Source organism: Crocuta crocuta, unplaced genomic scaffold (genome assembly GCF_008692635.1).
Source record: "Crocuta crocuta isolate KB4526 unplaced genomic scaffold, BGI_CrCroc_1.0 scaffold119, whole genome shotgun sequence".
Classification (NCBI taxonomy): domain Eukaryota; kingdom Metazoa; phylum Chordata; class Mammalia; order Carnivora; family Hyaenidae; genus Crocuta; species Crocuta crocuta.
Window position 1 is genome coordinate 2,872,911 of NW_027551562.1, and position 22,852 is coordinate 2,895,762.

Below are 22,852 nucleotides of genomic sequence, written 5' to 3' on the forward strand. Positions count from 1 at the left end.
CCCGGAATGCCTTCCCGCCCGTGCCACTGCTCTGCGGCCTCGACGAGGGGCGCTGGCTGTCACCGCCGCCCCAGCCCCACGCCTGCCAGCGTGAGTGTCTGCCCCGCACCCTGCTTTCTCTCGGGGCTCAGCGCTGAGCACCTGCTTGTTCCCCGCCCGAGGGCAGCATTTCCACGGTGAGCCAGGCGGCATCAGGCACAGGAGACAGGGCCCAATGAAGCGTTTTTTTTTTTCTTAATTACGAAAATAGTTACTAAGTTTTGGGAGAGCGCAAGCGGGAGAGGGGCAGAGACGGGGTGGCAGAGGATCCAGAGCGGGCTCTCTGCTGACAGGCTGTCAGCTGAGAGCCCGACGCGGGGCTCGAACTCAGGAACTGCGAGGTCCTGACCTGAGCTGAAGTCAGACGTCCAACCGACGGAGGCCCCAGGCGCCCCAGCATTTTCTTTTAGAAGGAGCGGCTGTGTTTCACAGACCCCGAGGGTTAAGCTTTATTTCGGGCTTCTCTGGGACGATCTGCTCTTTGGGAGGTCACCGTTTCGGGCTTTCCTGGGGTGTTGGGTGCAGCAGTGTGTCCGGAGGTAGGGGTGCCAATGGCCTTGTTGGTCACTACGGTGCGGACACGCTCAGAGCCGCTTGCACTCTGACGGTGACACTGCCTCACTGGCCTGGCTCCCGGGTCCATCTGGGGCCCCGCGGCTAACGCCTGGGGGGCGCCAGCTGTGGTCACGGTGTGACCGTGGCCAGAGCCCCTTGCCCCTGCTCTCCCACTGGGCCTGTTTGCACCCCCACTCAGCTGCGAGGCAGCACTGAGCTCTGACTGCATCTGCCGTGGCTAAGGCTGGCCACAGTTACGGCCTGGTAGGGCAGGGGCAGATGCTGGGACCGGGCACTGGGTCCCCCCGGGGCAATGGGGTGGTGTCTGAGAGAGAGAGACCCAGATCCTGGGACTGTCCCGAGTCCCAAGTTCCGAGTGGCTGGCAGAGTGTCAAAAGACAGTATATCTGGCAAAGCATTCTGGGATAGAAAATGTTATCCATAACAAGGTCAGTATGATTTGGACAAATAAGCAGTCTGTCCCCCTGACTGTGACCAAGTGGCCTGGGCCTAAATTAAGACCAGGCTTGTCAAGACTGGATCCAGAGCAAGGCACTTGGCAGAAGAGGGGCCTGAGCCTTGAGCTCTCAAGGTTAAGTGCAGGGCCGCTGTGTATGACTGTGCAGGTTGCGCACTGAACAACCTCAGAGTATGTCTCTCATCTAGTCTGTGGTGTCTCCTCTTAATTGGCAAAATTGTACGCAGTGGCCCTGTTTGAAGGCAAAATGATGTGGCACCTTTTCCAAGGAGAATGTCCAGGCCCCGCCAGAACATGAGGCAGCCTGGCTTAGAGGCCGGGGCCGGACAGAGCTTGCTGGGAGGGTGCTACGTAATTTCGCAGCTAAGCCATTGAGCCAGGAAGGGTACCGATGCTGAGGATGTCCACACAACATGGTAGCGCTCGCGTGTCCCAAGCTGAAGGCGCGAGGGCTCCTTTGGCAGAGGAGGAACCTAAGAGGAGGAAAGAATCCCAGGGGTCTGTTGCCGGTGCCTGCTGACCTCTGGCGCTCGCCCGCAGGGCCCCAGCCGTGGCACACCCTTCAGGCCCGGGCGCGCGTCTTGATCCGGCTCCCACCTGGCACGGGCTGTGACGCTGACGACGCGGCCTCACTGCTGGCTTTCCGGGTCTTCGTATCAGACGAGCTCGCGGCCCGTGGCTTCTGTCAGATCCAGGTGTGTGCTCCTTAACTTCCACACGAAGTGGGGGCTCGGGCAGGGCTCAGGGTCACCGTGTCAGGGGGTCTCAGGGCTCACGTGGGCCCGGGGTTCCGCTCTCACCCCATTTTACCAGTAGGCAAACCGAGGTTCACGAGGGGAAAGCGCTTTGGCTAATTACACAGGGACAGAGTTGGGATCCGCACTGTCACTGGCCATTCTTTCTACAGAAAGGGGTCAAACCAAAGGTGTGCTGAGCACTCGTTACGTGCACGGGGACCCTATTCTTATTCCCATCGTGTGGATGAGGGGGAGGAGGCCCGGAGGGCTGACGTCATTGTCCAGAGGCCAGAGCTGGCTTGGTGGAGCCAGGCAGACGACCTGGGGACGGAGCTGTGACCGCCCAGGTAGTAGCACTAGCACCTGTGCAGGAAGATCCCAGAACGGGGTGCAGGAAGACAGGCGCCAGGATGCGCTCCCTGAACCACCGTGCCGGACGCGTCTCTAACAAGCCTGCTAGGAGGCGTTACGGACCTTCCCTGGAAGGAAGATCCTCCGTGCCAGCGGACAGACAGACATAGCACCACAAATAACGAGCATCAGAGGCGTTAGCTATGTAATAGGCAAAGGCTTCGGAGGTGTGAACTCACAGGTGTTCACAGAGGAGTCTTTACAAGTCACTCAATTAAATAAGTGACTTGTCCTGCTCAAGCTTGTTAACTCAGAGAGCAGCTCCGTTTCAACACCTCACGCTAAGAATTTTGGAGAACATACGTTTTCAGGAAACTGAAGTCAGAGAGCCGGGATTCTAAACCAAACAGAAACACACAATGCCCCCTTTTTGTTCAAACAAGTTACTTGACAGCAGTTGCAGTAAATATCTGTTAATCGTTGAGCCCTGGCTGTGTTCCTGGAACCATTCTAGAAATGCCGCCTTCCTTATCTCTAAGGTTTACCGAGCCCTGCTCAGTGGGCATTAGTAACCCTTATTTCTACGTGTATTAACTGCAGCCCCCTGGGGGCAAGTGAGTTGCTCAAGTTGGATATCCAAACCCAGGTCTGTTTAGACTTTCATTTTGCCACTTCTTTTTGCCATTTTGCCATTTTGCCATTTCTTCCCTCCTTCCTTCCTTCGTTCCTTCGCTTTCTTTTTTCTTTCTTTCTTTCTTTTTCTTCCTTCCTTCCTTCTTTTTCTTTTCTTCTTTCTTTCTTTCTTTCTTTCTTTCTTTCTTTCTTTCTTTCTTTCTTTCTTTCTTTCTCTTCCTTCCTTCCTCCCTCCCTCCCTCCCTCCCTCCCTTCCTTCCTTTTTACAAATATTTGAATGCCTATTACCGCCTGGGCATGATTTTAGGCACTGAGGATTATCAAAGATAAATAAAGCCAGACACTAGTTAAAGTGGTCAGCACAGATTTTAATCAGTAATATACTAATGCAACAGGGAGAAGAAGTCCAGCGTGAACTGGAATCAGGTTTGACTTGTGCAGGGGTGACTGGACCCTCATGGTCCTCAGAGGGAAAGGGGGTTACTACACCTTGCCCACTGGGGTGGGTTGAAGGGAGGATGGAAGGAAGTAGCATAAGCCACGTTCTGGCACCTGGCGTGGGCTCTGCCGTGCTGACCCTGACTCTGTGTTCTTGAACTAAAGGTGTCTGTCTCCACGTAGGCAAAGACGTTTGGGGCCTCTGTTTCCGTCCCTGTCTGCGATGGGTCCACAGTGCAGGTAGAGTGTGCGACTGCGGAGCATTTAGGAGTGAACATCACGTGGAAATTGCGGCTCCAGGATGTACCCCCGGCCTCTCTTCCTGATTTGCGTGACATCGGTATGTGTTCCTGTGCGTCTGCCTCTTTGTGAGGCAGCCTCTCTGTGGCTCTGTTTCTCTGTCTGTCACATGGAGCCGATGGAGCCTGTGATCCCTTCTTGGGAGGATCTAGCCAGGGTATTGCGTACTTGGCCCTTGGAGGAGCCAATGATTAAAAAGTGTGTAAAAATCAATGATGTTCTGTCGGTGGCTCACTGCAGTTAAATAGTGTCACCTGATTGTACTTGTGCAGATATTTTTACATTCTTCCCTTGATTCTGTGTGCCCAAGGGGGAGACAGGGCTGAGGAAGGGGAGAGCAGGTGGGCGACAGAGTCTGTATTGGTTTATATTGTATGTTCTCTACACTTGTAGTTCTAAAGCATCTCAGACCAGTAACACTATTTAAACTCATTATCATACTGTGTAAAGTGGGGCAGGAGTGTGGACAGATTGGGAGAGTAAAAGGACCCAAGGAGGAGCAGAGTGGACTTTGTGACTGGCTGGGAGCCAGTGTAGACAGAATCCACATCATTGACCAGAGGGTGGGGAGCATCCCCTCGCCCCCCACCCACCATCCAGTGGCCAGATGCCCAAGGTCAGGACTGGCTGCAGGCAGAGCTCTGTGCTATGAGGGGGAGTCGGGGGTCCCTTTTCATCTTTTTCTGGAAGGAGCCTGGAAGATTCAGGTATGTTTGGAGCTACGAAGGGAGGAGAGGCTTATTCCTGGGGTCCACGCCGATGCCTGTGGTTTCAGGCCTTGGGTCGGCTTTATAGCACAAACATTCATGGCATGCAGGGTCCCGTCCCAGCTCCAGAGGGGGTGCTCACCCCGTTTCTTCCTGGGAAATACTCAGGAGTCCACAGCTGGAGGCCTCATCAATGTCTAACCAGCCACAGCCTCCTGGAGGCTCCGGCTTCTCTTCAAGTGGCCCCATCACACACATTCTCCCTTCTCATCTTCACCAACCAAGCATGGCCAGCACCATTTTGCAGATGGGGAGACCGAGGCTCAGAGGTGGTGGCTTGCTGAAGGTTGAGACAGCTCTGGATCTACCTAGTGCGCCTTAAATTAGTGACCAAAGACACGAGGTCTTGTATCAGTGAGGATCAAGAGTGATGCCGCAGCAGTGACAGGATCCAGAGACCTGGGCCAAAGTCTCAGTAGTCCTTCTGACTCCTGTGTGAACTTGGGCCCTTCTGTTGCTTTCTACGGGCCTCGGTTACTCCCTCTGTAAAACGAGAAACCAGGTAATGCTGGCGTCTCCTTTCCCTGTGGACATTCTATGTCAGAGGCTGGCTCCGGCAGGTCCAGGGGTCCCTGAAGGATGGACGGTGTCGGCGAGAGAGAGTGACAGAGCCCCGAGATTCTTTCTGATCACCAGGCAGGCATCTCCGTCCTGTCGTTTTTGGTGTCTTTCTTTAAAGGTTCAGCAACAACATGAAGTCAGAGAAAGGAATTTCTACAATGGGAGGCCTTTTGCGATAACAAGTTTTTGATATTCTGCAGAATTATCCCAGTCATAGTGAATTTACAACCAAGGAATTAACAGGATGCTCTTAGTGAAAAACAGGATAACATATAGGTTAAATTGTATATAGATAAGCTAGGAGTCATTCTGTTTGGCTCTTAAGAGAATGAATGTTTCTGAATTGGTTTGTTTGTGGAAACTATCGTGGGGGCCCTAAATGTGTCCGTCTTTGCACCTGGGTTTATGTTTTGGCTATTTTATCTATCCTCATCCCAGCTGCCAGTGTAAGGGAGGGTGTTTGTGGAATGCAGGCCTTGAGGAAGGGACTGCCATGCTTCACCAATTAGCAAAGATATATGTAGTAACTGTGTTCTGCCTTTAACCCCAAAATAGGCTCTTTGTTTCGGGGCCAGGCTCAATTGTAACTCCTGTGTTCTTTAACCCCCTTTATTATCTAAGTCTTGGATCTGCAAGGCCCATAGGAAGAACATTTTACAATCATCCACAGTGCTTTCATCTAAAGGCAGGAATATGCTTTTCCTTATGAGGTACCTGTGTTCAGAATATGGGTCTGATCTGGAATATTGTGAGGCCTGGTCAATACCAGCAGGCTCATTTCCAACATGAGCCAGTAGTAGCAGAAAGAGATACCAGTTTTCGTTTCTCATGGCAGGAGCTGTGCAAACACTGTCATTTCCTTGCTGTGATTGCCGTCCAGAGAGGCTGGCGCAGCTCCCGGCAATTCTGGGTGGCTCTGCCCGCTCATCCCCCCGCCCCCCCACCCCCGGGCCTGGCAGAGACCAGTGTGACATTCCTGCCTCATCGTATGTCTTACAGAGGAGGCCTTCGTTGGCAAGGATCTCATTGGGCGCTTTGCGGACTTGATCCAAAGTGGCGAGTTCCAGCTTTACCTGGATTCCAAGATGTTCCCAGCAGACACCTCCATCTCCTTCCTCCAGGGGGACAGCTTCGGCTCCTCCCCCAGGACATGGTTCGGGTGCTTGGAAGGATTCCACCAAGTCTCGGCCACCGGGACCGATGGGGACCCGCTGGGGTGCGGTAGGTCCATCCCCACCCCTGGGACTGCTGTTTTCGGACGAGCGAGGCCCCGAGAAGGCCACCAGAGCTCTGGAGACAGTCCCTCTGCGCACAGAGAGTGGGGAGTCCTTCATTTAGCTGCTCCGCAGGTCTGTCAGTGATCCGCCCTGCGTGGACAGGCAGTCGTCACCATTAGGTGGTAGCTGACACCAGAGGCACGCGTGACGTGGCCGAAGGACCCCCTGATGTTGAGCCGAGCCTTCTTAGTTGTTGACTGGCTGGGGCTCTGGGGTCTGGGCGGCACTGCTGTCTGTGGAGAAGACTGGGGTCCGCCCTGGGCGCTCCCCGATGTTTCTTAGTCAGGTTACAGCAGCGTGTTACTCACCACCACGTCCAAGCAGCCACTGGGCAGCCCAGGGCTTTCCCAGCCGGGGAGGCGGTCTCCAACGGAGGTTTACTGGGGTTGCCGTCCTCGCCTTTACCCTAAAGCGCTTTGGAAGTAGGTTTTCCAAGAACGCAGCTGCAGAGGTGTTTGAACAGACACCGCATGGGGTTCCTGTCGCTGCCGGGACAGATCTTCACAAACTCGGCGCCTTAAAACAGCACACATCCATTCCCATGCGGCTCCGCAGGTTCGAATTCCTCCTCGGGTCGCCCTGGGCTGGAACCAGGGAGTCAGCAGGGCTGCACTCCTCCTGGAGGAGACCTGTTTCCTTGGCTACTCCTCTGGCTTCTAGACGTTGCTCGCTTTTCTTGGCTTGTGGCTTCTGCCGTCATCTCCAAAGCAGCGGTTCTGTAGCTCTCTGCACGCTCTTCCAGTAACACCTCCTGGGACCCTCTCCATCCCTTCTAGGGGCTCTGTGGTCACACACAGCTGGGCAAGCCAGGGCACCCTCCCTACATTGGAGTCAGCCGATCAGCAACCTTGACTCCATCTGCGGCCTCAGTGTCCCTCTGCCGTGTAACCTAACACGTCTGCGGGTCCCAGGGATCAGGATGTGGACGTTTTTTCTTTTTTTTTTTATATTTTTATTTATTTCTAGGAGAGAAAGAGAGACAGCGTGAGCAGGGGAGGGTCAGAGAGAGAGGGAGTCACAGACTGAAACAGGCTCCAGGCTCTGAGCTGGCAGTCAGCACAGAGCCCGACGCGGGGCTCGAACCCACGAACCGCGAGATCATGACCTAAGCGAAAGTCGGACGCTTAACCGACTAAGCCACCCAGGCGCCCCTGTGGACATCTTTTCTGCCTCATGCTTACTCCCAGGGGCTGGTGATGAGAAGCCTTCCTCTCACGTGGCCACGTGGCACGACACAATGAGGCATTGTCGCAGAACTGAAGGAGGGGAGATGTTTCTCGGCTGTTTATTTTCCGTTGTTTATATTGGTTGCAACACAAGAACTTCGTGGCCCTTCCTTTTGTGAAATCCACGCCAAGTTCTAAAGTCCACATTAGATTTAGGTTGCAGCTAATCCTTTTTTTTTAAAGTTTATTTATTTATTTTGAGGCGGGGAGGGAGAGAACGAGTGGGGAAGGGGGAGAGGGAGAGGGAGAGAAAGAATCCCAAGCAGGTTCTGCACTGACAGTGCAGGCTTGATGTCATAAACTGTGAGATCACGACCTGAGCGGAAATCAAGGGTCGGAGGCTCAACCGACTGAGCCCCCTGGGTGCCCCGAGATGCAGCCAAATCTTAACATGGAAACCAGAAATGCGTCCGGTTCACTCACTGCCTGCTAATATTTACAGTAGGTTTTGCAGTTGACAATGCACTTGCATTACTGCTCACACTGACGAACTGACCCGGTGGCGGGTCATTCCCCCATTTGACAGATGAAGGGGTTGAGGCTCGGATGAAAGGAGATACGGCATCGCTAGTGTGCAGGGCAGGCCTGACTCAAAGGAGGGACTCAGGTTCAGGAAACCAATGTGTGTGAGTAGCCCAAGTCCTCTGGGGCCGGAGCTCCTGATCTCCCTAACCTCACAGAGCTGCCCAGACAGAAAGGACAAAAAGTACGAGCAGGAGGGGAAGGTGCCACCTGCCAGGGTGGGTGAAACAGGGTCATGGTGACTGAGGTGTGCAGAACACCCACCATTGTGTTCTTGGACTGACGGTGAAGAGCCCTGGACTCCACTTCCCAGTGTATGTGGGGGGGGGAGGGGAGGGTAGAGGGTGTATTGGAGGAGCAGGGGCAGGAGTCTGACTTTACGGTCACCCCAGGCAGTGCTGGGAAGGGCGTCCGGGAACCCCACGTGGCCGCACATCCTGGAGCGTGTCGCTCAGGGGTGGAGGGACGGGACATGGGGACACGTGCTGGTCAGGGACCGGGTCACAGGACTGTACCAGCTCTCTTTCCATTCCCTCCCAGGGCCCATTTCCTGCACGTAACATAAAGCGCTGGTCCAGAAACCTGATCCTCAGTTTCCTTCTGGGGAACTCTTGATTATTAGATTGTTACTTCGTGTCTAACAGGACGGGTAGCCCAGCTCCACTGCGAGGCAGGAGGGAAGCTGATCCGGGCACAACGGTCTTGTCTGAAGGGCTTTAAACAGTGGAGACACTGGGGGCCACAACTCAGGGTGGCTTCAGGGACCTGGGAACCACAGGGTGGCCTGGAAATGCGACTGAATGGCAGGCTCTTCGGGGCTACATTTGCTGCAGGACAGGAGATGGCCACCTTCTTCCATAAAGAGCTGGAATGCAAGTATTTTAGGCTTTTTTCTCGATGACTTAACTCATCTATTGTAGGGAGAAAACCATGGCTGTGTTCTTTTCTGTTTGTTTTAATGTTTTTATTTGTTTCTGAAAGAGAGCAAGACAGAGTGCAAGCAGGGGAGGGACAGAGAGAGAGAGACACAGAATCCGGGGCTTGAACCCACAAACCGTGAGATCATGACCTGAGCTGAAGTTGGACGCTCAACTGACTGAGCCGCCCAGGCGCCCCACGTGGCTGTATTCGAATAAAACTTCATTTGCTAAGCAGAAGGTGACCTGAATTTGGCCCATGGGCTGCAGGTCGCCAATCCTAACTCTAGATAATGCTTCATTCTGTGTTTCAGCTGCTGCTGTAGCTTTTTTTTTTGTAATGTTTTATTTATTTCTGAGAGAGAGAGAGAGAGAGAGAGAGAGAGACAGCGTGAGCAGGGGAGGGTCAGAGAGAGAGGGAGACACAGAATCTGAAACAGGCTCCAGGCTCTGAGCTGTCCGCACAGAGCCCGATGCGGGGCTTGAACCCACGAACCATGAGGTCATGACGTGAGCCGAAGTCGGATGCTCAACCGACTGAGCCACCCAGGCGCCCCTGCTGTAGCTTTTTACTGACCCCAAAGAATTGTCAATCATGCCACGCAGCCCTACCTCCTTACTGCAAATAGAAAGGTCTGGAATGCAGTTCACGAAAATCCAGCCCTGGAAACCTGGGATTTTCTCCCGTACTGATGGTCATGCCTCTTTGTTATTGACCTTCTAATAGGTGCTGGGGCCTCCTTCGCATTTCTCTGGTCCACAGGGTCAGGCATCACTGAAGCCACGGTATGGCTGAGGCACCCAGGCGCCCATAGTTATAACTATTTGGAGACTGCTGTTTGAAGCCAGGCAGACCTGGGTTCGAGTCCTGGCCCCAACCCTTCCTCCGCTTGGGTTTCTGAGACATCGCTTATCCTCACGAGGCATTGTCCGAAGTAGAGAGAAAATACCACCGATTTCGTGGGGGCTGTGGCTTGCGTGGCACGATGCAATCAGTGCATCTCTTCCCACCTGGTGAGCCCTCAACGGATGGCTTTGTTGGTTGGCCGCGCTGCCATCTGAACCCAGCCCTTCCGATTCCCGGTTCTTTGTCCCCTGCCTGGCACGGCTCTCTGCTCGGGAAGGGGGCTCTCCGTGCCATCATGGCCTTGGGTCCTTGCGGCTGTTTCTGCGGTCCTTTCTCCCTCTGAGGCACACCTGGAGCACAGCTGTGAGGCGGCAAGCAGAGCATTGTCCTGGGGAGACGACGCAGGGTTTCTGGGTATCGCCTCTGAGGGGGGGCGGGGGGCTAATCTGTACGATCCCCTCGGAGGGCAGTGACTTGGGGGGGGGTGGGAATACCCACCTCCTGTGACTCACGCTGGCTTAGCAGCTCTGCCCCCGGGGACAGATGCCACAGAGAGGCCTCGGCTTTTTTTGCAGCTTCAACGGGGTCAGTTACGTCCACCTTCCTGCCTCAAGGCCAAGCGCATGGCTTCCGTTCGGAATTACCCGCTGGCAGTCTCCTTCCTGGTTTGGTCCAGGAAAGAGAACCTCGGAGAAGTTGTCCGGGTTTTCCATTCTCCATTCTGGACCGCATTAACCTTCATTAGCTACAAGTTCTTCTAACAAAGCTCGTTCTCTATGGGTTTTTTCCCCCCAAAGTAACATCTTACGTCTTGTTTCCTTCCACTCCGTTCCTCCCTCTTCTCGCCTTCGTCCCATGTACGCGTGTATCCATCCATCGAAGCTTTCCAAGTATAATTAGGTGTTAGACACCAGGTTTAATAGTCAGCTTTCAAAGAACTCACAGGGTAGGTGGGGAGAGAAATGAGAAGCCAGCTGGGTATCGTGAGAAAGGCTTCTCCGTCCCAGGCCGGGCAGGTCAGGGAAGGCTCGCTGGGGTAGCCGGGCTGCGTGAACTCTTGAAAGGCAGGTCGGAATTGTGGCTCAGGTGAGAGCAGGCAAGGAGCGGGGTGTGCACGCGTCTGGGTGTGCGTGCACGTGCCTGCGCACGTGCATGTGCATGTGTGCCGAGGGCGCCACAGTGTGGAAGGGCTTCTGGAAGTGGAGATTAGGGCAAGGCTTCGTGGGCCTGTGACCGTATGATGACAGAGCTGCGTAGACAGTGGTCTATATGGCTGGAGAGTGGGCTATGTCAGGATGTGGCGGAACCCAGGAAGGGAGAGGCCTGGGGCGGCCTGCGGGGGCTGCCAGGGATGAGCTCCAGGTTGGGGAGTGACAGGGCCAGGTGCGGGGCTGCGCGAAGCGGCTAAGGGTGTGAAGGACCGTCACACTTCCCCCACACATGCTTTTCTTCAGCAGAAGCATGGCTGCCGTTGTTGGGGGTCCATGGGGACGGGGCGGCAGGAGGGATGGCTGGCCTGGAAGCTTCGGGAAGCCCTCCAACTCAAATAGGCCGGGCTGTCTCATCTTATGAAGGGGGGCACGGAGACCAAGGGGGTCTCTGAGGGTTCCGTGGAGGGCGTCAGTTGAAAGGTAGGCGCTAACTTGTTGCTGTGGGCGGAGGGGTGTTGGCGAGCCAACGTCTGCCAGAGGAGGGGTGAGGCTATCGAGCCTCGTTCTGACCTGAACACAGTGTTTCCGTGGGCGGAGAGGCTCTGATGGCACAGATGGAGAGAAGCAGGACGCGGTTTCCTCAAGCATAGATGTGAGGCCCGCAAGTCACTGTGCTTGCGATAAAAGTCACTCTCAACTCTCTTCTTCTGCCCTCCACCCGCCCCTCGGGTTTGGAGGTCGGGCAGCTCGAGCTGCAGAAAGTGGCTTTGTTTTCCTTTGGCGATGAATTTGGGGACCACTTGAAAAAGTAGTCCCAGTCCTCAGTTTAAAGTACTGGAGCCGATCGGCGACCTGACTCATAGGAGTCATGAAACCCCACTTCTTCGAGGGAGGGGATTCATTGTTCGGGGGCAGACCGGAAAACACACCGCTCGGTTTCCAGGCCGTGTCTGGAGTTTTTGATTGAGTCAGACGTGGCGAGCGTGTGTGCGTGCTAGAGATGGTGGCTCAGTCAACACTGGCTCCATGTCCCACGCGTCTGCACCTACTTCTTTGTCAAGGGAAGGTGGTTGAACTGGTGGATGGAGAGAAGGCCTTGGTTTTCAGGGAATGGGGCTCAAATGCCACCTCTTTCAGCTTAGTACCCGGTCCACCTTGACCTTGAGCTTTAGCTTTTTCCAGTCTAGAAAGAGGATGGTGATTCTTTCTTAATAGGATCCTTTCTTATAGGATTGTGGCACCATGCTTAGCATAACCTATCACGTTACTTCCCCACAGCCCTTTGCGTAAAAGCATGCCAGGGAATCATGCATGAATGTCCCGAGGCTCAGCGTCCTCATCTACGAAATGGGGGTAACACACTCCCTCACGGTGTGCTGTGGTCACGTCCGTGACATACACAGCAGAGTGCCAGGCACAGAGAAAGCGTCCCGAGCGTAGACAAACTTCCAGCCCTTATCGTCCCTGGGTAGTAGCTCGCTTCTTCTAGAAGTCCTTTGGCAAACTCATGGGAAAGCAACCCAGAACCAGGAAAGAAAGCAAAAAGAACCCTCCTCTGAACCGTCAGAACCAGTGTGGCCAAGCTGATGCACTTTGCTCAGGGCAAGCTCCCGGACCCTAAGAGCTCTTGCGAGATATGCATCTCTCTCGTTGGGGTTTCTGGCCTCTCAGCCGAGATCATAGTAGAGGAAGCAGAGGAGGAAGGAGTAGAAATGTTAGAGGGGCGGAAGGCACTGAGAATCTGCAGATGAACAACGGAGCACAGTGGTGAGGAATGAGGCCAGTGAGGCATCGACGGGGCATGGTGTACAGAGGCCTCCCTCTCAGGGTCATACTTGGTATTTATGAGTAAATCAGAAACCCAACAACCCGGCAGTGAGGGCCACCCATGCCCTGGGTGTCTCACCTCACTGTGGTCCCGGATCTGAGCAACGCCGTTGATGACCAGCGGACAGGGAGAGGCCACATGAGTCAAACGAGGTGGTGCTGAAGTGTTGAAATTGCGCCACTTGGACAGAGTGGATATTGAGGCTGGCCAGCTTCAAGGAAGGACTCCCTCAAGTATAAAAATAACGATGGGTGGCAGGCCGGGGGAAATAGCTGATGGGGATTGAGGAGGGCATGTGTCATGATGAGCTCCAGGTGATGCACAGACATGCATCTGAAACTAACACAACGCTGTAGGTGAACTAACTGGCATTAAAATTAAAATTTTTTAAAAAAGATGCCCACCGGTTGATTACAGATAAGAGTGTGGCATTACACTCATCACTACTTTCCAACGGGATAGTATGATTCATACCTTTCACAGAGGGGGAAATGGAGCTTCTGAGAAGTCCAGATTCATTTAGATAACGTGAGGAGAGGGACTTGAAGCAATCTGATCCCCGAGTTTGCACCCCAGGCCACGATCCACCGTGCTCTTCACTTAGGGCAGTGTCCCCATGGCGACCAAGCGACGGACCCTCACCTTCCGAGTTGTTCTCAAACCCCGTCTCATGCTGGTCTTCCCTTCGTCTGCCAAGCTCTAGCTTAGGAAGCTGGCTTTGTCTGGCTTTTTTCTTTCCATTCCTTGAATAATCCAAACTCATTCCTACGTGAGGACTTTTGCACCTGCTGTTGTCTCTGCTTGGAATTCTCTTCGTCTGGCTCTCTGCGTGGGGTGTTCCCCGTCATTCACACGTCGCCTCTCAGCAGACCTTCCTCTCGAATGTGTGCTCCTCTTCTGCCTCACTTTACCCACATCTGAAGTTCTTGTCTGATACCCTCTTGTCCTACTAGCCTGTCTGCTCCTGGGGGGCAGGAGCCTCGTCTACCCTTCCCGCAGCTTACCCTTGACTCTGAGGGTCTGACATACTGCGCCCTCTCACTGGGCACTTGTGAAACGAATGAGCTCTTGCGCTGCGGCTGGGGTTTCACGTGGCCTCTGTGTTCCAACGCGATGCCTGGAAAGCCAGTCTTTTCTTTAACAGCGTTTCTCTGTTTATCTTTTCCAGTTAAGTGTCCCGAGGGAAGCTACTTTCAGAAGGAGATCTGCGTTCCCTGTCCTATTGGATTCTACCAAGAACAGGCGGGGAACGTGGCCTGTGTCCCGTGTCCCATGGGCAGGACGACCATTTCAGCCGGCGCTTTCAGCCACACTCACTGTAAGTGCTGCAGGGGCCCCGTTTGAAAGGGAGACCCTCCAGTGCCACGGGGACATGGCAGGGTGGCTCGACCTTGCCACTGTTGAAATTTGGGGCCAGGAAATTCATTTTGGGGACCGCCTCGCGTGTGGCAGGATGTTTATTTAGCAACATCGCAGACCCTTACTTGTTAGACGCCAGTAGCGTGTCCCCTCCCGGTTACGACAACCAAACATGTCTCCAGGCATTGCCAAGTGTCTCTTGGAAGGCACACAATTGCCCCCCCCCCCCCCCCCGANNNTTCCCCCCCCCCCCCACGGAGAACCACTGGGTACAGAGCAGCACGATCAAAGGGGCACCACCTTTACGCCTGTACCCGGCTGGATTTCACCTGCATTCATGAAGTCCTATCAAATGCCCTTCCTTGTGAATAATCTTAGCCCAGCTTTTACGTACAAGAAGGCTAAGGCTCAGAGAAGTAATCTAGCCGAAGGCACTCAACTAATAAGTGCCATAACTGGCCTTTGATCTTGGCATTGTCTGATTCTGAAACTTCTGAGTTTTGTAAGTCGTCCTTATCAGATTGAGAGATGGAAGATATTTTCCACCCACAGTCATTACCAGTCAGTACATCTATGTAGCGCACATTCCCCTTCTGGGTTTGTCAGGACCCGTCTGCACGTCTGGCCTTCCCATATGTCATGTGATTTCACTTGGCCTACTTGCTTCATAGTCACCTAGGTATCGGTGGGTTTTTCCTGGCAAGGGCCCATGGCTAGTTGTGTGTCTTCTCTCGTTAGTCTGAAATTGTGTCGGCACAGAGCCAACCATGAACGTTTTAGATCTGAATAGATTTTACAGTTTTAAAATGATGAATCACAAGAGAGCACGCCGCTTTCCTGGGTAAGGGCAGTTAGTTTGGGAGAGGCGTGGTAGTAGCATGCTAATTCTAAGACAGCCAGACGGGTTTTGTAGGTGAGGAGTCTGACGTTGCTCCTGGACATTAAACTCTTCACCAGGAAGGCAGAGTGTCCCTGACATCTAGACATCACCCTCAGCTTGCACGCGTTGATTCAGCCATGGATTTGAGATGACTTGAAGTGTTATCACGGGGCTGGGGGAATGCTTTTTTACAGAGGGATCGATGCAATGTATTGATCCTTGTTTGCGGGGGGCGAAGGTACGACAGAAATGGCAGGGAGCAGAGGAAGAGCCTGGGGCTTGACACCAGCCAGACCCAGGTTGGTCCCCTCCACCCCCTCCACTGGACTGTGCCCAAGGCCGCACCTCCTTCCTTCTCTGAATGTCAACTTCCTTACTTATTAGATGGGGCCGATGGTACCTCACTCATCAGGTAGTTATAAACTATGTCTTTGTTCCAGTTGCTACATTCAAATGACCACAGATGGGGGGGCTTCAGCAGCTAATGTTCATTTCTCATGGTGCTGAGGGGGAGGAAGTCCAAGATCGAGGGACCGACATGGTGAGGTTCTTGGCGAGGGCCCTCGTCCTGGCTGCGTCCGCACGTGGCCTTTCCTTGGTGCATGCACCCAGAGTGAGGCATCCCCCGGGTCTTCCTCTTTAAATAAGGGCGCTGATTGCGTCATGGGGACCTCACCCTATGACCTCATCTAAGCCTCATCGCCAAAGGTCCTACCTCCAAATACCACTGCGTGGATGGTTAGCGATTCCATGCGTGAATCTGAAGGGATACAGACCTTCTGGCCACAACGAAGTGGAATCTATGAAAATGTTTAAGGTGAACCGTAAGCCTCATATGCATCATGCTTTGGGGATGAGCTTTAACCGCATCTCCACGCAGCCTGGAGGGCCATGTCATCATTCTCACTCTCCCACTTACCGTCCTGGAGTAACAGAGAGGATGTCAGTGGGTGGGTGCAGAGCCGGGGTAGAGTCTATGCCATGGGTATGTTTGTGTCTGAGGAGGCCTCCATGACTCATTAGCATCATCGTTCTGCCCATTGTCTTACCAGATCCATGTTCTTAGATGGGATCAAGGGAAGAGAAGCGTGAGGCAGGAGAGTCCGGCCAAGTTTGAAGTGATGCCAAGCGATTACAGTTTCTCCTTGGTTTCCTTTTGGTGTTAGGACAACTTTTAGAATCTCAGTTCCTCCAGATGACTGGGTGGCTCAGTCAGTGAAGCATCCAACATCAGCTCAGGTCATGCTCTCACAGTTCGTGAGTTCAAGCCCAATCTCGGGCTCTGTGCTGACAGCTCAGAGCCTGGATCCTGCTTCAGATTCTGTGTCTCTCTCTGTCTCTGCCCCTCCCCCACTTACTCTCTCTCTGTTTATTTCAAAAATAAATAAACATTTTTTAAAAATCTCAAAAAAAAAAAAAAAAAGAAAAGAATCTCAGTTCCTCTACTTGGTTGAGGTGTGGATTCTTGTTCTTATCTGCAAATACTTCCCCCCTCTATTTCCTAAACTTGCAAGTCTACTGGATGATTTTGGAAGTTCTGTGGATAATCAAGTAGTTATTTATTAGTTTATTGATGCTTTAATTCATATGCAGCATGCATAGCATGCAAAGCATTCTATTTAAAAAGTAGCCTGGGTAATCTAATAAATATTGTAATTAATCAATGGTTAGCCATATAACTCACAGTCTTAATACAGAGAAAATGAGATGTTCTCAAGTCTCTGGGCCTTTCAACCTACTTCCCAGCCCTGGAGAACCACGTCAAGGTATTTCCTTTTGATATCATTCATCAAAAGTGTATTAAGCACTCTTTTTGTGTGCCAAGTATTTACTGGATGTATATGAAACAGGCGACGGTAAATGCCCTGTCCTCAGGGAGTTTAGAGTCTGATAGGAAAAGAAAATAACATGTAATTAATAATATAATGTATGTAATTAATAATAGAATGGGGATGTTTGTTATATGATCTTGTAGCAGCTAGCACCAGGTCTTGAAGGACAAGTGGGGATTAGCCATGGGGCAGGTGGAGAAGGGACTTCAGGGCAGAAGAAATAGCTGAAGCATAGGAACAGAGTTTTCATCCACGGATTCAGCTAGTGTTTATTGATTTATTGATTGGATGTTTTGGGGGAGGTTCCTGGGCGCAGTTCCTGTGTGTGTGTAGGGGGTAGTTTCCCCAGACCAACAACAAGCAATTTGGACACCATTGTCTCACAGATAGTACCAGACCCCACAGGTTGAGAGCTCAGCCCTGTAAGTGGGACCCCACTGCCACCATCCTCAGTCGAAAGCCCAGTCTGCCACCTGTGATTCTGATGAACGAGTGACACACGGGATGTTCCGACTCCCCCTCCAACCCAGGCACCGGCCATGTGTTCAGATTGTTACCTGTCCTTCCATCCAGCTGACTAGAAATCAGAGGTTCCCAGGGCCCCCTCCTTGGGTGTGATTAATTTGCTAGAGTGGCTCACAGAGCTCACCGAAATGTTTTACGCAGTAGATTTACCTGTTTGTCATAACAGGATGTAACTGAGGAACAGACAGGTGAGAGACGCCCAGGGCATGGTGTGGGGAAAGGGGGTGGGGCTTCCATGCCCCTCAGGTGCGCTGCTCTCCCCGCCTCTCCACATGCTCACCAACCCAGAAGCTCTCGGAGCCCCATCCTTTTGGGGTTTCATGGACGTTTCATTCCATAGACGAGCTTGGTTAATTCTTTGGCTGTTGGTGATCGGAGGTCAGGGAGAGGGACTGAAAGCTTCAATGCTGCAATCACATAGCTGGTTTTCCCAGCAATCAGGCTCCGTCTGTAAGAGCAACCCAAAAGTGACCTCTATAATGTAACAAAAGACACCTTGGTGGCCAGGAGATTTAAGGGGCTTTGGGCCAGAAACGAGAGCAAGCCAAATACGTATTTGTTATCATAAATCCCAGTATTACAGTGCGGGGGCTCATATCCTGTGTCAGACACTGAGCAGGATACTGGGGTCCGATAAGGAGCAAAATGGAATCAGGCTTCTGCCAGCCTAGAGCTTCCGTGGAGGGGGAGACGGATGGCTGTCAGCCATCCATTCACACGGACAGACGGAAATAATAGCCGAGCTCCAGGGGCGAGGAGAGGTGTGGGTGGACGGGGCGTGTGACAGGCGGGTGTCGGAAGCCTGGGGCTTCCCTGAGGAAGCGAGCGTTGGGTTGAGGGCTGAGAGGCGGTGAGGGGGTAACTCACTGAAGCTGAAGGAGAACGAGCACTGGCAGGTGGAATGCGGGAGCAGAGCCTGTGTGTGGGGAACAGTGTCCGGGATCCACCAGAGGGAGTGCTCTGAGCACTGCATGCTGTGTGGACCATGGAGGCGCAGAGTGCGTGCAGTTAGATGGGTGAAGCCAGATCACCGCATCTCCGTGGCCCCACAAGGGGCCTGGACAAGATCCTTTGGCCAAAGGGTGGGAACGTGTTGAGCTTGAAGCTGGAGAGTCTCTGGGTCAGACCTGTGACGTGGGCGTGGCAGCCTGGGGGCCCCGAGGGGGGGGGCTGGAAGCGTGTCGGTGACAGTGCGTCTGTCCCTCTGTTCCAGGTGTCACCGACTGTCAGAGGAGCGAGGCGGGCCTGCGGTGTGACCAGGATGGCCAGTACCGACCCAGCCAGACGGACGCGGGCAGCGGGAAGGCCTTCTGCGTGGACGGCGAGGGGCGGAGGCTGCCGTGGTCGGAAGCGGAGGCCACGCTCTCGGACTCCCAGTGCCTGAGTACGTGCTGGGGGTTAAATCAGCCGCGATTCTGGGGACAGGGAGGGCGTGTGCTCTCAAGCGCCTTCTAGAAAGGGAGAGAAGTAGGAGATGCATTTGTCTCCAGCGTTTTAGTTTGGAAAGTTTTCATCTACGTAGGAGTTGAAACAATAGTAAGATGGATACATAAATCCCTACCGCCTAGATCCAAAAAGCTGTTAGCGTTTTCCACTTCCCCTCCCTTCCTTCCTTCCTTCCTTCCTTCCTTCCTCCTTCCTTCCTTCCTTCCTTCCTCCTTCCTTCCTTCCTTCCTTCCTCCTTCCTTCCTTCCTTCCTTCCTCCTTCCTTCCTTCCTTCCTTCCTCCTTCCTTCCTTCCTTCCTTCCTTCCTTCCTTCCTTTCTTTCTTTCTTTCTTCCTCTCCCTCTCTCTTTTATGTTTGGTCATTGGAAAGCAAATTTCAGACATCATGCAACCTCACCCCTAAATACTTCAGTGTGTATGAGATGTGAATTTTAAAGTAATGAACAAGCTGTGTTTCCCTTTCCTGTGGGTAGTGCATCTGCATGAAGCCGGTCAGCTTTTCTAACTCAGCTGGGTGTCGTGGGAAGACTCGAGTGCCGGTCCTGAGCCCGTAACTTACCTGCTGGGCAACCCAGAGCAAGTTGCTCAACCTCTCTGATCCTCAGTCACCTCCCGGGACACTGTCAGGGCCAAAACTATCCTTGGAGGACAATGAGCACTCACTGAGCACCACCCTGAGCCGGGCACACAGCGAGGTGATGGGTGGGAAAGGCCTGGGTGAACCGACACCTCGGTGCAATGGGACTAAGGTGGGAACTGGTTTAATCTCAGTGGTGCCTTTATTAGCTGTGTCCGCTGAGCAGCCAGTTACCTTCGAGAGTTTCTTCCTCTGTTAAATGGGGCTGTGATTGCCTGCCTTTCAGGGGAGCCGCCTTCCTGCCTCAGGCCTGGCACGCCTTTGCAACCTTGACCTTGACCAGGTGTTGCGGGCACCAGTGGCCCGAGTCTCTCAGGGTTCTGTGGAAGGGAGGGCCTGATCTGCGTGGGCTTACTACGCGTCAGGCCCCCTGCTGGCAGTTTTATTATCCCCGACTATTTAGCTGAGGAAACTGAGGCATGAATGGCTAAGTGACTTATTAGTCAGGATAGAACATCCCTAGAATTTGAACCCGTGTGTGTCTGACCCCCAAACCCATTCTTTCCATGACATCCCTCTGCTTCTACCTGGGTTTATCTGCTTCCTCATGAAAGCACACACCCATACACGCATACTTGCACACACCTCGCACACGCATGCACTAGCCTATCTGCTCTCTAGGGATGTGGGTGCTGCAAATCACATACAGTGCTGGAGAAAATCCGAGAGAGACATTTTCATTTTCTTTTTTTTAATGTGTATTTTTTGAGAGTGTGAGTGAGAGAGAAAGAGAGGTAGAGAGAGAGAGAGAGAGAGAGAGAGAACCCCAAGGATTCTCCGCCCTGTCAGTGCAGAGCTGGACGCGGGGCTCGAACTCACAAGCTGTGAGATCATGACCTGAGCAAGAGTCGGACGCTTCACCGCCTGAGCCGCCCAGGTGCCCCAAGATATTTTCATTTTCTAGTGCTCAGAACAACCATTTCCTTCTCTAGCAAAGCGCTGAAGACGCTCAAGGATGTGTGCGCGCATGTAGGTGTCCCCACAGATAAACTGCACGTCTGCGGAGCGTCTAATTATTCGTTTCCAATTTTCCTTTTCTTGGGAGGAAACTGCGATCAGGGGAGTTGACGCTGGAAGGCGTTTTAGGACACGAGGCAGCCCGGTCCTAGCTGCCCCTCACACGCAGGGGAGAGCCCGTCCCCAGCCGGGACAGCAGCTTGCCAGGGCCTGGTGACTCTCGGCCATTCTGGGCTCAGCACATGCATGCCTGGTTTTAACCCCCCTCTTCTTTGCTCTCCTGTCATCGCCTCCCCTGCCAGGACTGATCTGCAGGCCGCAGAAGCGTGTGATGCTTCCTGCTGCCCCTCGCGTCCCCAGAGCAGAAAGGACAGTGTCACTGGCAGCACCAGAAGCGTTAATGACTAAGAGCTTAGCCTTGGCAATTTCCACGACGCCTCCCTGAGGCTCTGGCTTTTTTTTTTTTTTAATTTTAATTTTTTTAATAGTTTATTGTCAAGTTGGTTTCCATATAACACCCAGTGCTCATCCCCACAAGTGCCCTCCCCCGTGCCCATCACCCCCCTTCTCCAGATCGGACATCAGCGGCGTCTCTGGCTCCTTGTGCAAAACTTGGAGTTGATGTGTCCCTCTCTGGGTACTCAGGGCAGGGGATTGCTGTGTCAAGAAGTTGGGTCCCCGCTGGGATGTCAAGAGCCCCTTCTAGGAATCCAGCTGGCTTGCTTTAGAGAGGAGCCTCCTCTGAGTGGAATCGCACTCCTGACTTTGAGGCATTGATCCTCCAAGAAAAAAGCAAAGGGTGTAGCGGTCAGCTGTATCGCTGGGGGGGGATTGGCCCCCTTCCACCCCTCACCCCTGTGTCCGCGCCTGGGTTTTCCCCCACGGGGATTACTGCTGTAGCCTCCCTACCTTATCAACTTTGCTCTAGGCTCTCCCCCTCCCCCCGCTCATTTCTCTATGATGCTTCACAATTATTCTCAAAGGCAATTCTGGGGGCGCCTGAGTGGCTCATTGGGTTAAGTGTCTGACTTCGGCTCAGGTCGTGATCTCATGGTTCATGAGTTTGAGCCCCACGTTGGGCTCTGTGTTGACAGCACAGAGCTTCGGATCCTCTCTCTCCCTCTCTCTCTGCTGCGCTCCGTCTCTGCCTCTCTCTAAAAAATAAACAAACATTAAAAAGAATAAAGACAAAAGGCAGTTCTGTTTATGCAATGCCCCTCACGACCTTTCAGTGGTTCTGCATTGCTCTCGGGATAAAATAAAGTTACGTACCCTCACTGTCCTCTCCGGATTCTAGCCTCCTTCGATAATATCATCCTTTGGGGCTAGGATGGTAGCTTTCTGTTCTATTCCAGAGTCGTTGGTGCTTGTTGCAGAATGAATGAATTGCCGTTACTATCTGGGCCTCTAAGAAATTACTTCCTAAATGTGGTCGGGGAAGGGGATTCTCCCACCACCGGAAGTCCTGCAGGCAAGTTCACAAGCCCCGACACCCAGGCAGGTGTCCTTGTGGGAGAAAAAGGGACTCGTCACTTACGGAATTGTTACCGTGTACCAGGTTTTCCACATTCTTCTATTGAATCCTCACGACCATGCAACTGGGACTCTCAGATTGCAATGCACCCCAGGACACAGGGCGGGTGATGGGTGGTGGCGAAAGGCTTGAACGAGGGCTGACTCCAGAGCCAGCGCTGCCTGCTGTGTCCCTTCCTGCCAGTCCCCTCCAACTTCTCTCTATTGCCTGCGGCAAACCCTTAGCTTACCCACAGAGTTAGCGGTGTACTCGCTGACGTTGGCCGCTGGAAATATTTTAAGCTCACCTTCTTTTAATTCTAGACCCAGTTTTCTATTTCTGCTTTTCGTTGACCTGCGCCATCAGCTCCGTAGCATGTCAGGTGCCCAGAGGTATCCGCCTGCTGGCGGGATGGCGCCGTGGCTGTAGTGTTCTCTCCAGGCTTTTGGGCGCTGTAGTGATGTTGGCAGTCATCCGTTCATCAGTGCAGGCCTCCAACAAACAGGAAACTCATGTCTCTGCCACTATCTGAGTAGTGGGGGTTCACATATTCTCAGGACATTGTCCGTGTCGTGGAAAGAGACAGGCACACAGCCAGGGTCACATATAATGCTGTGTTCTCGTGTGGACCCTCTCTGGTTTCCCAGACATTTGTAAATATCTGCTAAGTCAAAACTTGGCACGTGGGAAATTGTACCAATAGAATGTCTGCAAACTTGCCCGCTAACTCGGTGTTCTATGGAATTGTTGGCACCTTAGTGTGTGGATTGTTTCTGTTCTGTTTGGCATTGAGCTTCGTCACAGAATGCTCTATTGTGACAGGATCTTCATCACTGAGGTGTCCCTCTCGTGAAAGCCAGCAGATTGTCTCACTGGAGTGCTAACGTTGCTGCATTTTTGGCCTCTGGGAAGACTTGGAAACTGAAGGACGTGTCAAGTTGTGTTTAGTCTACGACTATGTTGTGAGCAACTCTCTGTGCCCATTAAGACTTAGGGACAAAGGGCTGAATATAGCACGGTGTTTGCTGGACTTGAGCCCGCAGTCTCTACAGACAAGATGCCAAGGGGCGTAAACAT

General features: G+C 53.0%; 1 protein-coding gene across 1 annotated transcript in view; it reads left to right on the forward strand.

Moving 5' to 3' along the window:
• Positions 1-22,852, forward strand: part of TG (thyroglobulin) — a 251,055-nt gene that overhangs the window by 38,108 nt on the left and 190,095 nt on the right. Inside the window, exons 19-24 of the mRNA XM_077750014.1 lie at positions 1-90; positions 1,613-1,767; positions 3,415-3,571; positions 5,859-6,080; positions 13,796-13,945; positions 18,437-18,607. Of these exons, the coding sequence (XP_077606140.1) occupies positions 1-90; positions 1,613-1,767; positions 3,415-3,571; positions 5,859-6,080; positions 13,796-13,945; positions 18,437-18,607 (945 nt within the window). The remainder of the gene's footprint in view (positions 91-1,612; positions 1,768-3,414; positions 3,572-5,858; positions 6,081-13,795; positions 13,946-18,436; positions 18,608-22,852) is intronic.